This window comes from Bubalus bubalis, chromosome X (assembly GCF_019923935.1).
Source record: "Bubalus bubalis isolate 160015118507 breed Murrah chromosome X, NDDB_SH_1, whole genome shotgun sequence".
Classification (NCBI taxonomy): domain Eukaryota; kingdom Metazoa; phylum Chordata; class Mammalia; order Artiodactyla; family Bovidae; genus Bubalus; species Bubalus bubalis.
The window spans coordinates 18543072-18557295 of NC_059181.1; the positions used below are offsets into that span (position 1 = coordinate 18543072).

General features: G+C 42.4%; 1 protein-coding gene across 4 annotated transcripts in view; it reads right to left on the reverse strand.

The window, feature by feature from the left end:
- The window catches only part of SH3KBP1 (SH3 domain containing kinase binding protein 1), a 336343-nt gene that overhangs the window by 200291 nt on the left and 121828 nt on the right, over positions 1–14224 (reverse strand). For all 4 annotated transcript variants that reach the window (XM_044937139.2, XM_025276217.3, XM_044937141.2 and 1 more), the window contains one exon: positions 6778–6901. In XM_044937139.2, coding sequence (XP_044793074.1) covers positions 6778–6901 — 124 coding nt within the window. The remainder of the gene's footprint in view (positions 1–6777; positions 6902–14224) is intronic.

Below are 14224 nucleotides of genomic sequence, written 5' to 3' on the forward strand. Positions count from 1 at the left end.
ATAAAGCTTATACAATTCCAGCATTCTGCACCATGTGAATCATAAACTCCTCTACAATATGAGACAACTTCAGTCATTCCCACTTATATAGACTCTCTGACTTTTAAAAGGTACCTAAGGCTATATGCCAGCAATGTAAAATACAAAATTAAAAAAAATCAAGTGAGATTCACAAGTGGTTATGCACTATGCAGTGTTTAGAACTCCAAATGCTTTTTCCCATAGAAACAAAGTCGTAAGTGGTGATTAAGTTCCCAGACTAACCCACAATGTAGCTAAAACAAGGTACATCTGCAATGTCATCAAGTAAAAAAAGTAAAACAATAAAATCAAAGAAGAAACAGATTTATTTATCAAGAACACTTATGCTCAGTGGTATATCCAGAGGAGCGTAGAGGGGCAGCCCCTTCCCAAACAGGAAGGGACTTCCTGTAGAGAACTGACAAATGATAATGAAGCCAGCAAACTCACTTGGCTTTTTATTTCACTACCTGCTGACAACTGAAGAAAACATCAGTAATAAAATAGTACGCCTCTGAGTAAAACTGGGTTCAACAAGAAGTGAAGCAGCAGTTAGGAGTACTTGGAGCTATGAAGGTGGAGACCATGGCTTACCCACATGGATTTTAGTGTAATTCTTTATTGTGTCCAAATTAGTATCTATACCTAGAGTTTTGCCTACAGGAGTCCTTTTTTTTTAAAATGCTTATCAGCAATTATCCTGGTCAGTAGGGGTATAAGAGATGGAACAAGGACAGAGAAATAGATTATATGAGTTCAATGAGTAAATATTAGAAGAGAAAGGAAAGGAGCCAAAGAGAACACGTGTATAATGTGAGAAGCCATGGGTCTGAGATGGATTTGCACAGACTGAGAACACTAAATCAGAGGAACCAAAGGCATCCTGCTCAAGACTCTCCCTGGGAGAAAGAAAAGGCGGGGAGGAGGAGGAGTTTCCTAGGAGAGCCAGCAGGTGGAGCCACCACCACAAAACCACTTCAGGGAGGGTCCTCTGCAAGGACTTGGGTTGAAGTCTCAACCATTGATTGTTCCATGGGACACTCATGACTCCACTGTTAATGTTTTATTCCCCAGGCACAGAGATAAAAAGGAGATAACTATAATAGAAGAAAAATTCTAAAAATAATTTTGTCAATGACTCACACGTTAAAAATGACAGAAAAAATGTGATAGCAATATCCTTCTAGAATGACTTCTTTCCACTCTTTTCATCACTAACCCTAGGCCCAGCAAGCAGTACTACAAAGATGACAAAATGGACAAGAGCAACATACTCTAACACCAATTACTGGTCCTAACATGGACTCCTAATAAAACATGTCAGAAATGCAGCAAGGGACCAGTTACTGCATTAGACCTCTCCATGGCCCCTTTACTCTCAAACTTTCAAGAATGAAGGTCCATTGGGGCAAAAGAAAAGACCATAAATGCATATACAGACACATTTAGATAGACATATATATTACTGCATGACTATATATGATATTCATCTACATTCATTGCCAGGTGGCCAGCTTTATTTTTGTCCCTCCATGGTGAAGTGACAGCCAAGAGCTTCCACACAATAGTAATGCCTTCTCTTAACCCTCACTAAAAGCCAGCAATTTAGGTAAAACAGATGATTTGGAAACTTGAAGAAAAATCTGACTCAATACCCCCCATTTTTCTGATTCCTAGTTAACTGGAGGTAACTCATATTTGTTTCTCCAAAAAGAAATTTGAAAGGAAAAAGACTTGCTTCTAGAAACAAATCCCCAGATCTCATATCTACCTCAAACAACAAGGCACTTGAAAACCAAAGTAGTTAACATTTTCTTTATTAAGGACACACTTGTTCCATCCTTTGTTTACAGTTTCATTTCAAACAAAGAATCGATCCATGCACTGCCTCTGAGCCAACACAAGAGTTCCACACCAGAATGTGCACATTTACATACACACGCACACACTCACTCACGTTCTGACGAACAAGCCAATGGATACCTCAAGGATATTATTCAAAGTTGCTAAGTAAATGCTCAAGAAATGAAAGTTTGAACAAACATTCCCCTTTCATACAGTCATGGGAGGGAGGTCACTATGGCCAAATGTGTTTAGGGATTAGAATGACTAGTGCTGAAACTGAGAAGAAGAAGCATAAACGGAAGGTGAAATTCTTCTGACAACTCCAGGCAGCAGACCAAAATGGAGAGACCTTCTGTGAGGCAAACACTGGGTCCATGTTACTCTGAGGGGCGTGTATGTAGCCCCATCCACACAGAAAATGAATTCTGGAGAATTTATGCACTAACTTTTAAAGCAACAGTGTGTCACCAGAGGCAGAGCAGCTGCTGGTCCCTCTGGCAAAGAACACTTTTGAATTAAACCTGTCTGAAGGACTAAATATACAAGAAACGAGCTTCAAACAGTCGTGTGCTTCAAAGTCATAGCCACATTACCAACTTGGATAGCAACCCTCCCCCATCTCATCTTGAATCTTATCTCATAGCATCAGCACTATACCTGTTACATAACATCCTTTAAACCTTCAGATCTTTCCGTATTAATCTCTGGAAGGGGCAGTAAAATGCAAATGCATAACAAACCTTAAATAAAGATGGTAAAAGCAGTTTATCTTTCGGAAGGCAGATGCCAAAGTAGCAGAGCGACTTAAAAAGATGATTATAGAATACATTGTATATCAGGAGAGCATAACAATAATAATAATAGCAAAGAATAATAAATGTGCAAAATACAATAGAGACTTACCAAACACTGAATTCATGAAAAACTGGAAATAGAAACAAGGACATATAAAGCTAACCAGAAACATGCGGAGTGGCTTCACATTCAGAATGACAGAAGTAAATAAGAGATATATCCCCACTGTGCCAGAAAAAAAGATATAAGAAATGTGCAGCACTTTCTTAACATTTCTCAAGTGACACAACAGACTGGAACTGCTTACTGGCAGGACCCGCTGGTATTTTTCTAGTCTTTCTCTCTGTCCCAGCACAAAGCATGGGGCCAGGACCATAGTAGGCACACAGGAAACATGTGTTAGGGAATGTCTGTTGGTATCCATCCCAAAGTGAGTAAAGAACAATGTCCAAAATTACAGGCAGCAGGAGGGGTTCAGAGAGAGGCAGCCTCCCCATGAGGCTGCTAACGGTACAAAAACTGGGCAACAAGAACCCTGAAACAGAAGCTGATCCTCACAGAGGCCAGCAGGGTACTGATTCCAGGCTGGACATTTAACCTATCACATGGATAAACCTCGATGAGAAACACTTATAAGGGTGAAACCAAAAGATTTTTAATTATATTCTACTTCAACTGGAAGAGTCCATATTCAAATGAACAAAATCCTCCTTGCTTATTTTCAAGGATATATTTATTATATTTGCTGTTAACTGTTAAAGCATCCATTCTGTTCAGTTATGGTTTTAAACTCAAGGTGTGAGTGTCTTTAAAAAATAAACTTCCATGTAGTAACGTTGAAATTTAGGAGGGCCCACTACTTTCCTATATGGGTTCTATGATGGAAGAAGCAAAAGAATAAATCATTCTCAGAAGGAAACAATCTTTTTCTTTCTGGTTCATGAGAATGACATTTTACTCCAAGAAAAGTTTTTACATGTTCTGACTGTAATTTGTTAATATTCTGGAGTCTGGGATAACTTTCTGATATACACCATCCATGCTTCAAGTTTACATAAAAAATAACCTCTCAGGCCTTGGGGAAGGTTTATTTTAACCAGGAAGCTCCCTCACTGTGACTCAGGTAAAGCCCAGAGAAGTGGCCAAGGGTGAGAGCAGATACAACTGTCCTTAATAGTGCTAATGCCTGGAATATATAGCTAATGGTTGCCAGGACAATGGGATGATCTGTTTGCTCACTTGCTTGCTCTCTCTCTCTCAATTTCAGTCACATCTTTTACTTAAATAAAAAGCCCGGGGAGTCATTCCAGTACCTCCCTAAATCAACTCTGTAGAGCTTTGCAAAGGTTAAAGCTGAAAACTGAAACTAATCAGTCCCCAAACTCATGTTTCCATGGTCCTGGCCTTTTCTCAAGGCTATGAATAGCTCCCATGAAATGTAAAGTATCTTTTGACCTTCTGCAGGTGCTTTGGTGGGGGGCCAGTGAGCTCATCCCACACCATGAGCTACTACAACCCATTTGCCCCTGCTGCAAAGTGAGGCACGTCCCCAGTGCAAAAACTTCTGGACACAATATTTCTTCAGCTCAGTCTGTCTCAAGTTCGGGACTCAATAAAACGGTTACTTTCCATAGAAATAGACTTCAATCTTTATTAAACCATTGCTAAGCCTATATCAAATGATATAGCCCATATAAAGTAAACAATCATCTCACATTTGATAAAGATGAAGAAAAAGAATCTGTCACATCTTTAGGATATAGATATAGAATTTAATTCTGTCAAATTCACACAAGGTCCAAGGCTGAACCACAAGGTGGACTCATATACTATAAGAAAAACTCCAAGTTAGTGAATCCAAGTAGCCTGTTACTACACTCTGAAGGCAACTTCCTTCCATAACAACAGCAAAGGACAAAAACATCCAAGAGATTTCTAGGGACAAAGCTTGATGGAAACAAAGGGAAGGAGACTGGTCATTTACGATAACTCGTAAAACTTGAAAAAATTAGTTGGACGGAAGTGTTTACAAGTAACTAGAATCATCCCACAGATTTAGCCTCTGATCCTTGTTTTACGGGGAAAAAAAGTGGTTTTTCATTAATTTGGGGTGGGAAAAAATGTAGCTTTTGAGCTCAGCACAATGAACTATTTATCTGGCCTGACAAGGCCAATCAATCCAGCTCCCTGTTTATTATAAGGAGTAGTAGGATACTGTTAGCTTTGATGAGTGGGGGCAGGGCCAAAGACAGCCCTGATCCTGGTACACAATTCTTCCCTTCAACTGGAAATTTATGTTTGGCCCAGGTGACCTGGGGGTCAGTATGAAGCCTGGGATAGAATGAAGATGGTTTCTTATGTGTTTCATATTTACAGGACACCCCCATGTGCTAAGGTCTCAGAGTCAATGACAGATTCATTACATAGAATACCTAGGAGTAATAAAAAGTTGGTCATAATCAGGTGGAGGCTTAAAAAGGGAATATTAAAGTCAGTAAGCCAGTTCTTTAAATGCCCTTTTCTGGTTAATGAAAAATTCTGTAGGGGACTTCAAAGGTCATATTTTTGTTGTAAAGAGACAATTATCTGAAAAGTTTGATTCTTTCATTGATTTAAAAGTTCTCAGGTAATTTTTATCAAATTCATCTGGATAATTACCTTAGTTCCTTAATTCCTTATCTTCTTAAATTAATGAATTACCTGAATTATCTTATTTACTTTACAAAAACAGAGCTGGCTGGAAGGGCCTTGCCATTGATGTCTGTGTATGCAATTCCTCAGCCCACCGACCCAAGCAGTATCAGGAGAAATGGGAGGGGCTCAGGTGAGCAAGGGAGGTTTGGGGGTGCAGACCCATGCACCGAACTCTAGCTGTCCAAGTCCAATGAGCACAGGTCTCAGGAGTTCTGGAACCTACTTGCAAGAACGCAGGATGGGCTCTGGGCTATGGCTACAGTTTTAGAGCTAGACAGCCCAAATTCTTACAACGGGAAATCTCCATTGGCAGGATGGGTTTTTTTAAAAAAAGGAAAGAAAAAAAATCCTATAGCTGCTAACCAGTGTGGGCTGCCAGCCAATATTTCATCTGAATAATTCAAAAAAGGAAATGTAACCCAGGGCAGCTGGAGAGGGTAGAGGAAGAAGCAGGAAGGAAGAGAGACACAAAGCTGAGGTCTCAAGCACTATGATCAATGGACAGTTTATTGGACGAAGTCTTACAACGTCTACATTTGATGAAAGATTAGCTGTTCTTGCCTATGGTTATGCAAACTTGCCTTCTTTTTTCTTTTTAATGGAACCCTTTGCTAATACATTTCTGGGTCCTGCTTTTTGACCGGTTCTATGTTTCTCTTTAAGGAAGTAATAAGCCCCTGAAAAGGCTGCCTCTGAAAGTTAAGTTACTTCGGGTATGATCAGTGTGTGCCTGGGCTGGTCCAATGCGGAGGGTGGGCATGGGAGAAACTAAGGCAAATCAGTTTCCATTTTAGTATAAAATTGAGTCAGGTCACCTGTGCCATCTTATAGAATCTCTCCTACCATTTTAAAACAACAAGGTCACAAAGCGTGGACAGGGGAGAAAACAAAACTCCAACCAGCTGATACCTGGAAAATCCACCAAGGTGGAGACAAGATGGTGAAAGGTTTTCTGGTTACACAGAAGTCTGAATGAGCTGCATCTCTGTAAGTCCTGCCTCCTAAACTGAGAGACAAGGCCTGTGTTTGGGAGCCCAGCAGTCAGAAAAAGAGCCTGCTGAAGTCTGCCCTTAAATTAAGAAGAGAGCACGGCCAGACATGCTCGGCTTAGCCAGCACCATAGCATTCTCTGAAGTCACCTGTCATCCATAAAAACAGACACAAAAGAGAAAGCTAAAGTCCTAGAAAAATTATCATTTAGAAATTTAGTCTACTTTACCACTGTAAAAAAAAATTTCATTAGTTTCCTTTGGTATGGTTATGGTATCGTTACTTGCCATGTATAAGTGTGTGTGCACCCAAAATGTATACAAAAACCAATGCCATTCAATTTTCCAGCAATTCAGACTTTGATCCAGTTCACCCAGCAGTTATCAGTTTGGGTTTGTGTGTGGGGAGAGAGCTCTCCCTCCTTTGCCATACCTCTCTTGTTGGTTCTTAGAATTGTTTCAGAAGACAGCAAAGCATTTCCACTGGACACTTCGTGCATGGGCTTTTCTGGAGCTTTGCTGGAGAGAGGCTCTTTCTTCATTTCCTTCTTTATTTCCTATGAGGATAAAGAAAAAGGAAAACAGGATTGTAGTTTAACATTTCCAAATGTCTCTATTTTAAGCTTCAGCTTTCTGGAATGCACTACAGTGACCTCAACTCAGCACAACATTTTAGAAACACCATTTCCTATGTGTTTGTTGTTTGTTTTCCTTACATTTAGTAGAGAAGCACCTGGTCCTATAAAACAGAATAATGTCCAATATAGTGACGCAATCTTCTGTGACTATGGTCAAGTGATCATAAAGGCCACCATACAACTCTAAGGGACAGCCTGTTCTACTTTTTGAACAATGACAAGCTTTGGCCAAGCACAGTCACCCCTCAAAAGCTTTCTATTCTTCCAACAGGGGTTTAAAGAAGTATATTCCAAAATCACCACTGCACTCACAGTTACACTAAACCCAAAAGAAGACTTAAGTTCATTTACAGTTACCAAGTTCCTCTGGCTTTTTAATCCTTAACCAAGAAAAATACAGAGATAACAAACTAAAATAAAGACTATCGTTCTAAGCCAGAGGTCGGCAAACTAAGCCACCATGTGTTTTTGTAAATAAAAGTTTCATTATAATACAAGCCCATTCATTTCATTTAGGTATTTTCTATGGCTGTTCTGATGCTGCAAGAGCAGAGTTGAGGAGTTGGAACAGAAATTCAAGCCCAAAATACCTGACACACAAAGTTTACACAAGGTAGTCTCTTATCAAAGCTCCATTAAGATCTGGATTTTTAAAACCTGATGCCTGATACAATCATTTCAAATTACTTAATAATTTACATAATTATGTTCAAAAGCATTAAGAGTCAGAAATGATAGTAACTCACAAGCTGCAGATCTGGGCTGGGGTTCTGGGCTTGTCTGGACCCAGGATCACATTGACTTGGGAAGAAGGGAAAGCTAAGCACCTGGAGTCAAAGCATACCTGGGTGTCAGGAAGGGCTCAAAGAGGAAAGATGTGTTCTTTAGAAAGAGGCTGGGGCAAGAATTGGGCATGGGTCCTTCAATGAATGAACAGGAAGATGGAAAATTTGGTGGGAGGCCACACTTTGGCCTGGGCAGAGGTAGAAAGAACAGAACAAAAGCTTGTCAAAACATAGCCACTGCCTAGCAGCTTCCTACACACCCAAGTGTTAGTTACTGTATCCAATTCCCCGATTGCTGGCCCTGTTCACAACAGCCTCGCCCTCTTCTCCCTCACCAGGGCCCCACCGGAAACCAGCAACTGTGGCTGGTGCTCTGCTAGGTTGAGAGTTTCAGCTGGCGCACCAGGCCAACACAGCATAAAGCTGTGGGCATGCGCGTGCATGTATACACACTCCCACCTCAGCAGCCCGGCACCTGCTAGAACAGCAGTTGCTGGGGGTTTGTGCAGCTTCACAGGCAGATGGCATCAGGGGACAATCTGCAAACACTGCCAGCCTGAGTTGCATGAAAGGATGCTTTCTTAGTGATGGCTGCCAGCCTGCTATGGCTCTAGAAATACAGAAAAGCAGCCACCGTGGGGTCTTCTTCCCCAGTGGCTGCTTCTTTGGGGGTAGAAGAGTTGCTTAAACATCAGTCTCCACTGTAGGGTGGGTATGACCATACAAACACCAATTTCCCAACTGGACACAACATAATGCAGTGGTGCAACATCCAGTTCTGCCAAGGAGTGATTCAGAGAAACGCAGTGGGCTGTGGGTGACATGCTGAGTGCTTGCTTAGCACTAACCACTAATGGCATGCAGCTGGGGAAGGATGAAGGGGCTGCAAACATTTGAAAAATTGGGGTGGTCACTGGGGAAAGCCTCAGAAGCCATGGTTGTCAAGAATGTTCACACCCAAGGCTTCAGAGCAGCACCTCACGAGCTCTGAAGGACTGATCTGATGAAGCAGGTGCTTAAGGGCTGAGAAACCAGCAACAGGGGAGGATCTGGTTCATAAGTTTCAGATTCTGTGCCCCACACCAATGACTGTTCACATTTGCCAGATACATAAGCCTAATGATGACACAATTCCTTAAGTTGGAAGCAAGGAGACAAAACCAAAAATATGCCTTGCCCTTTTCCAAAGAAACCAACCAGACACGCAACCACGGCAGTGCATACTACAGACTCTCCATTGGCCCAACAACCAGGTTCATCCAGGCTCAGTGTAACCTCACCAAAACCAAACATCTTCCCTCCAATCTGCCCCTTCTCTGGGAGCAACAGGAGCTATACTGCTTGATAGCTCATCATCTGCACACTTACACAGGCTGGAAGACTCAGCGTTAACCCTCGTATCTAACCAGCCACCCAGTTGGGCTCTATCTACTTCCTTAATCTATTTCTCTCCTTCCTCCCATACTGCCTTAAAAACACGAGTATCAGGCAAAGAACTTGAACAGACATTTCTCCAAAGAAAATATACAAATGGCCAATAAGAACACGACAAGATGCTCCACATCATTATTCACTAGGAAAACTTAAATCAACACCAAAATGATATACCCTTTCATTCCTACCAAGATGGCTAGATTTTTTTTTTTAAAGGAATACAAGTGCTGATGAGGACGTGGAAAAACTGGAATCCTTGTACACTGCTGGTGAGAATGCAAAATGGAGCAGTCACTGTGGAAAACAGTATGGTGGTTTCTCAAAAAGTTAAACATGAAATTACCATATGATCCAGCAATTCCACTTTCAGGTAACATACCCCAAAGAGTTGAAAGCAGGGACCTAAACAGATACTTGTATGCCAATGTTTGCTGCAGCATTATTCACAAAAGCTGAAAAGCAGAAACAACACAAGAGTCCATCAGCAGGCAAACAGATAAACAAGATCTGGCACGCACATACAATAGAATATTGCTCAGCCTTAAAAAGGAATACAATTTTGATACATGCTACAACATGAATGAACCTAGAAAACATCATGCTAAGTGAAAGAAAGTGAAAGAAAGTGAAACTGAAGTCTCCTAGTCGTATCCGACTCTTTGCGACCCCATGGACTGTAGCCTACCAGGCTCCTCGGTCCGTGGGATTTTCCAGGCAAGAGTACTGGAGTGGGTTGCCATTTCCCAGACACAAAAGGACAAAAATGATCTGATTCCATGTATATGGGACATCTAGAATAGGCAAACTCGGAGACAGAAACTGACTAGAGGTTACCAGGGAGTAATGGGATGGGAGGACGAGAGTTAATGTTTCACAGTTATGGAGTTTCTGTTTGGGGTGATGAAAGTTTGGAAACAGACAGTGGTGATGGTTGCATAAAATTGTGAATACAATGAATGCCACTGAATTGTACTTCTAAATGGCTAAACTGGCAACTTTTTGTGTTATATTTTTTTTTACCCACAATAAAAAATACACATGAATACCATCTTACATTTGAGAGTTTACCTTGTACCAAAGCTTCCTCTAAGAGCTGCACCGGGATTGCAACTTTTAACATGCAGAACAGCCCTATTCACTGATGCGCATGCCAAGTCACAGAGAGCTGGGGAAGCCTGTCCGAGGTCAAAGGAGATGCCAGAACTGGAACTCAATGGCTAGCTTCAGAGCTCGCCTCTTAGCCACTCTCCCCCAAATGCCGCCTGCCTCCAGTCCGCCCTCCCTGCTTCACCTCCACACTGCCCCAAGGGACGCTCTCCTAAAGCTACTGTTCATTCTTGCCACTCTCCTCCTCAAAGCCTCCAATTACTCCCAAAAGACCACAGGGAAAGCTCTTGCCTTCAAAAACTTTTCCAATTGCACAGCAAGCCACATGTCCCTGTGTGCTCACTTCTGGCTCAACCTATCTGACGTATGTGCTGACCCCAGGCACCAACTACCGGGCACATGCAAGGGCGGGGGCGGTGCACCCTTTGAACACCCTGACATTCACAGATGTCTGATGTCATGCACCCCTATCGGGGGGGCTCCAAAAATAGGTGACGATGCTGGCAATGACACAGCCTTACACTGGCAAGGGTTTATATAAATTAAAGTGCTGTAACTTTTTTTTTCACTTGCTCCTCACAATAACACTGTCATTTTGTTACTGAAAAAAAAATCCTGATTTTTCTAGACTGATATATTTTTGCACACAAGAATCATGAGACCCAGTTAGGGAGGATGCAAGACCATCAAAAGGCTATGAGGCTAGTGTGGGGCAGGGAGGGCAGTGGAACCCAGCTTCGGGCCTTCCAGGCAGACCTCTCCTTCTACACCTCACGTCCCCTGAAGAACCAGTGCGTGCATGCTAAGTTGTGTCAGTTGTGAGATCCTATAGACTGTAGTCAGCCAGGCTCCTCTGCCCGTGGGATTTCCCAAGCAAGAATACTGGAGTGCTGCGATGAACATCATCGCAGCACTGTTTATAATAGCCAGGACATGGAAGCAACCTAGATGTCCATCAGCAGATGAATGGATAAGAAAGCTATGGTACATATACACAATGGAGTATTACTCAGCCATTAAAAAGAATACATTTGAATCAGTTCTAATGAGGTGGATGAAACTGGAGCCTATTATACAGAGCAAAGTAAGCCAGAAAGAAAAACACCAATACAGTAGACTAACGCATATATATGGAATTTAGAAAGAGGGTAACAATAACCCTGTGTACGAGACAGCAGAAGAGACACTGATGTATAGAACAGTCTTATGGACTCTGTGGGAGAGGGAGAGGGTGGGAAGATTTGGGAGAATGGCATTGAAACATGTAAAACATCATGTATGAAACGAGTTGCCAGTCCAGGTTCGATGCACGATACTGGATGCTTGGGGCTGGTGCACTGGGACGACCCAGAGGGATGGAATGGGGAGGGAGGAGGGAGGAGGGTTCAGGATGGGGAACACATGTATACCTGTGGTGGATTCATTTTGATATTTGGCAAAACTAATACAATTATGTAAAGTTTAAAAATAAAATAAAATTAAAAAAAAAAAAAAAGAATACTAGAGTGGATTGCCATGCACTCCTCCAGGGGATCTTTCCGACCCAGGGATCGAACTGGTATCTCTTATGTCTCCTGCATTGGCAGGTGGATTCTTTACCATGAGTGCCACCTGGGAAGCTCCCTGACTATACTATTGCTATTGCTAAGTCACTTTAGTCGTGTCTGACTCTGTGTGACCCCATAGACGGCAGCCCACCAGGCTTCCCCGTCCCTGGGATTCTCCAGGCAAGAACACTGGAGTGGGTTGCCATTTCCTTCTCCAATGCATGAAAGTGAAAAGTGAAAGTGAAGTTGCTCAGTCATATCCGACCCTCAGCGACCCCATGGACTGCAGCCTTCCAGGCTCCTCTGTCCATGGGATTTTCCAGGCAAGAGTACTGGAGTGGGGTGCCAATGCCTTCTCCCCCTGACTATACTGGGGAGACTCAAATCACCCCAGCCATGGCTCCAGTGGAAAACTTCACTTTCCTCCACATCTAAAGAATCTAATACTGCTTTATCCCTAAGCCCACTAATACTAGGGCTGGAATCCTTGAAGACTCTTTATCATCCACACAAAATAGTTCTTTGCTGCAGAAGAGGGTGGACCTGACTGACAGTGGAATAACCCCTGCTTGTCTACAGCTGCCAGGATTCCTGAACCTGGAGCTCTCCGAGGTTCTGATCCAAGTCGGAGGGTGCCAGATTTCCTGGGTATGAGCATTCCGAGCCCCCAACCCTCAGTCTCAGCTTTCTAATGACGAGGCCTAAGTTACTAATCCATTTATTGAGAACCTGGATCCTACTCTCTCAGTGGTAGAGAACACACCCTGGGTCAAAATTGTGGGTCACGGGGGCTTACAGAAATTCATACATGCCCACAAATATAAATCAGCAATGATTCTGCTTGCTTTAAAACACAACAGAATAGTCAGGGTATCCACTATCCTAAATGTTTTTAGGAGGTAAAGGAAACCCAGTTTCTCTCTTCTCAAATCTGAAGCCTTAACAACAGAAACTCTGCTTGGACAGCAAAATTGAGGCCATCAATAAACTATCGATGTTCCCATGACACTCAAACTGTGTTGCAAGGACCTCCTGAGTGAACGGAGAGGGGAATTCACGCCATTCCTGCTTCCCAAAGCAGTATGCTCATCAGAGTCTGAGATAGTTTATCCACAACTGGAAGCCAAGAAGCCCTGATAATGCCACTCTAGCAAAAATTCTCTGTGACACATTTAGCAGCCTGCAAACAGCAGCCTCACTGGGCAAAGGCATAATTCGTACACCACTAGGAGTTAAACTAGCAGAGTCTGCTTTCTGATAAGCAGGACTACCTGGATGTAGCTGGTGGCAGAGTCAAGTCAGCTCTCTATTTTCATCTCTCCCTCCCCATTCATTACATACTAGGCAGGCACTGGGGGGTCAGATCGGTTGAACCTCAACTTCTTTCAATTAACCAAAATACTACATAGCAAAATATCAATGAAGGTCCAGTTGGGGGCCCCTCCCTGCTTTCATCCTTTCTGTCTTCTACCAATCTCTGAGACAAGTTAAGACAGAGACATCATGCCGGATGGAAAGAATGCTGTCAACAAACCAAAACTAGTCCTGGCATCATCATTTAGCAGGTGGGTGACCTTGGGGTCAGTAGTGAAAGCCTCTAAGTGGCTCTTTCATCATCCCCAAAAGCAGTTTAATGCTAGATGCTTTGGCACCATTAGAGACGTCTTCAGGATCAGTGAATTGGAGAGCAGTATACAAATTGATTACTTATTGTCATAATTAATGCCATTATTAAATAGCAAGTGTTATTTAAAAAAAAGAACTACACCTAAGAACACGGATGGATTTTTACAGTCAGAATGTTGAGTGAAAGAAGCCAGACCCAAGAGATCACATACTGTATGATTCCACTTATGTGAAGTTTGACAATAGGCAGAACTAATCAATGGTGAGAGATCTCAGAATAGATGTTACCCTTGGGAAGGTACCAAATGGGAGGGGTACAAGATGGCCTGCTGGGAGGATGAAAATGTTCGACAATTTGACGTGGGTGATGGTTTGCACATGTAAAAATTCATTAGGCTGTATTTCTAAGATCTCTGCACTTCACTATATGCTATTTCAATGTAAAAGAAAACATAAACCAGAAGAAGACAGATTCTCTTCAATCAAAATGCACTAATATTTCATTCCAGGAAGTCAAAAACCAGAAAAGCTAGTGCTTTGGTGTTTTAATATTCATCTCAGGGAGTGAAAAGCCTTCTGGGATCAACATTAAGACAATAAACGGTCAGAATATGCCAGATGCACCCTACCAAGTAGGTGAGCCAAGGGGCGTCTCATCTAATTGACATAATCAGCTGAGTGGCTCAGCTCCCTCCAAGGGGCACTTCCTCTCCCCATTAGCTGATTTCCTCAGATCTCACAAT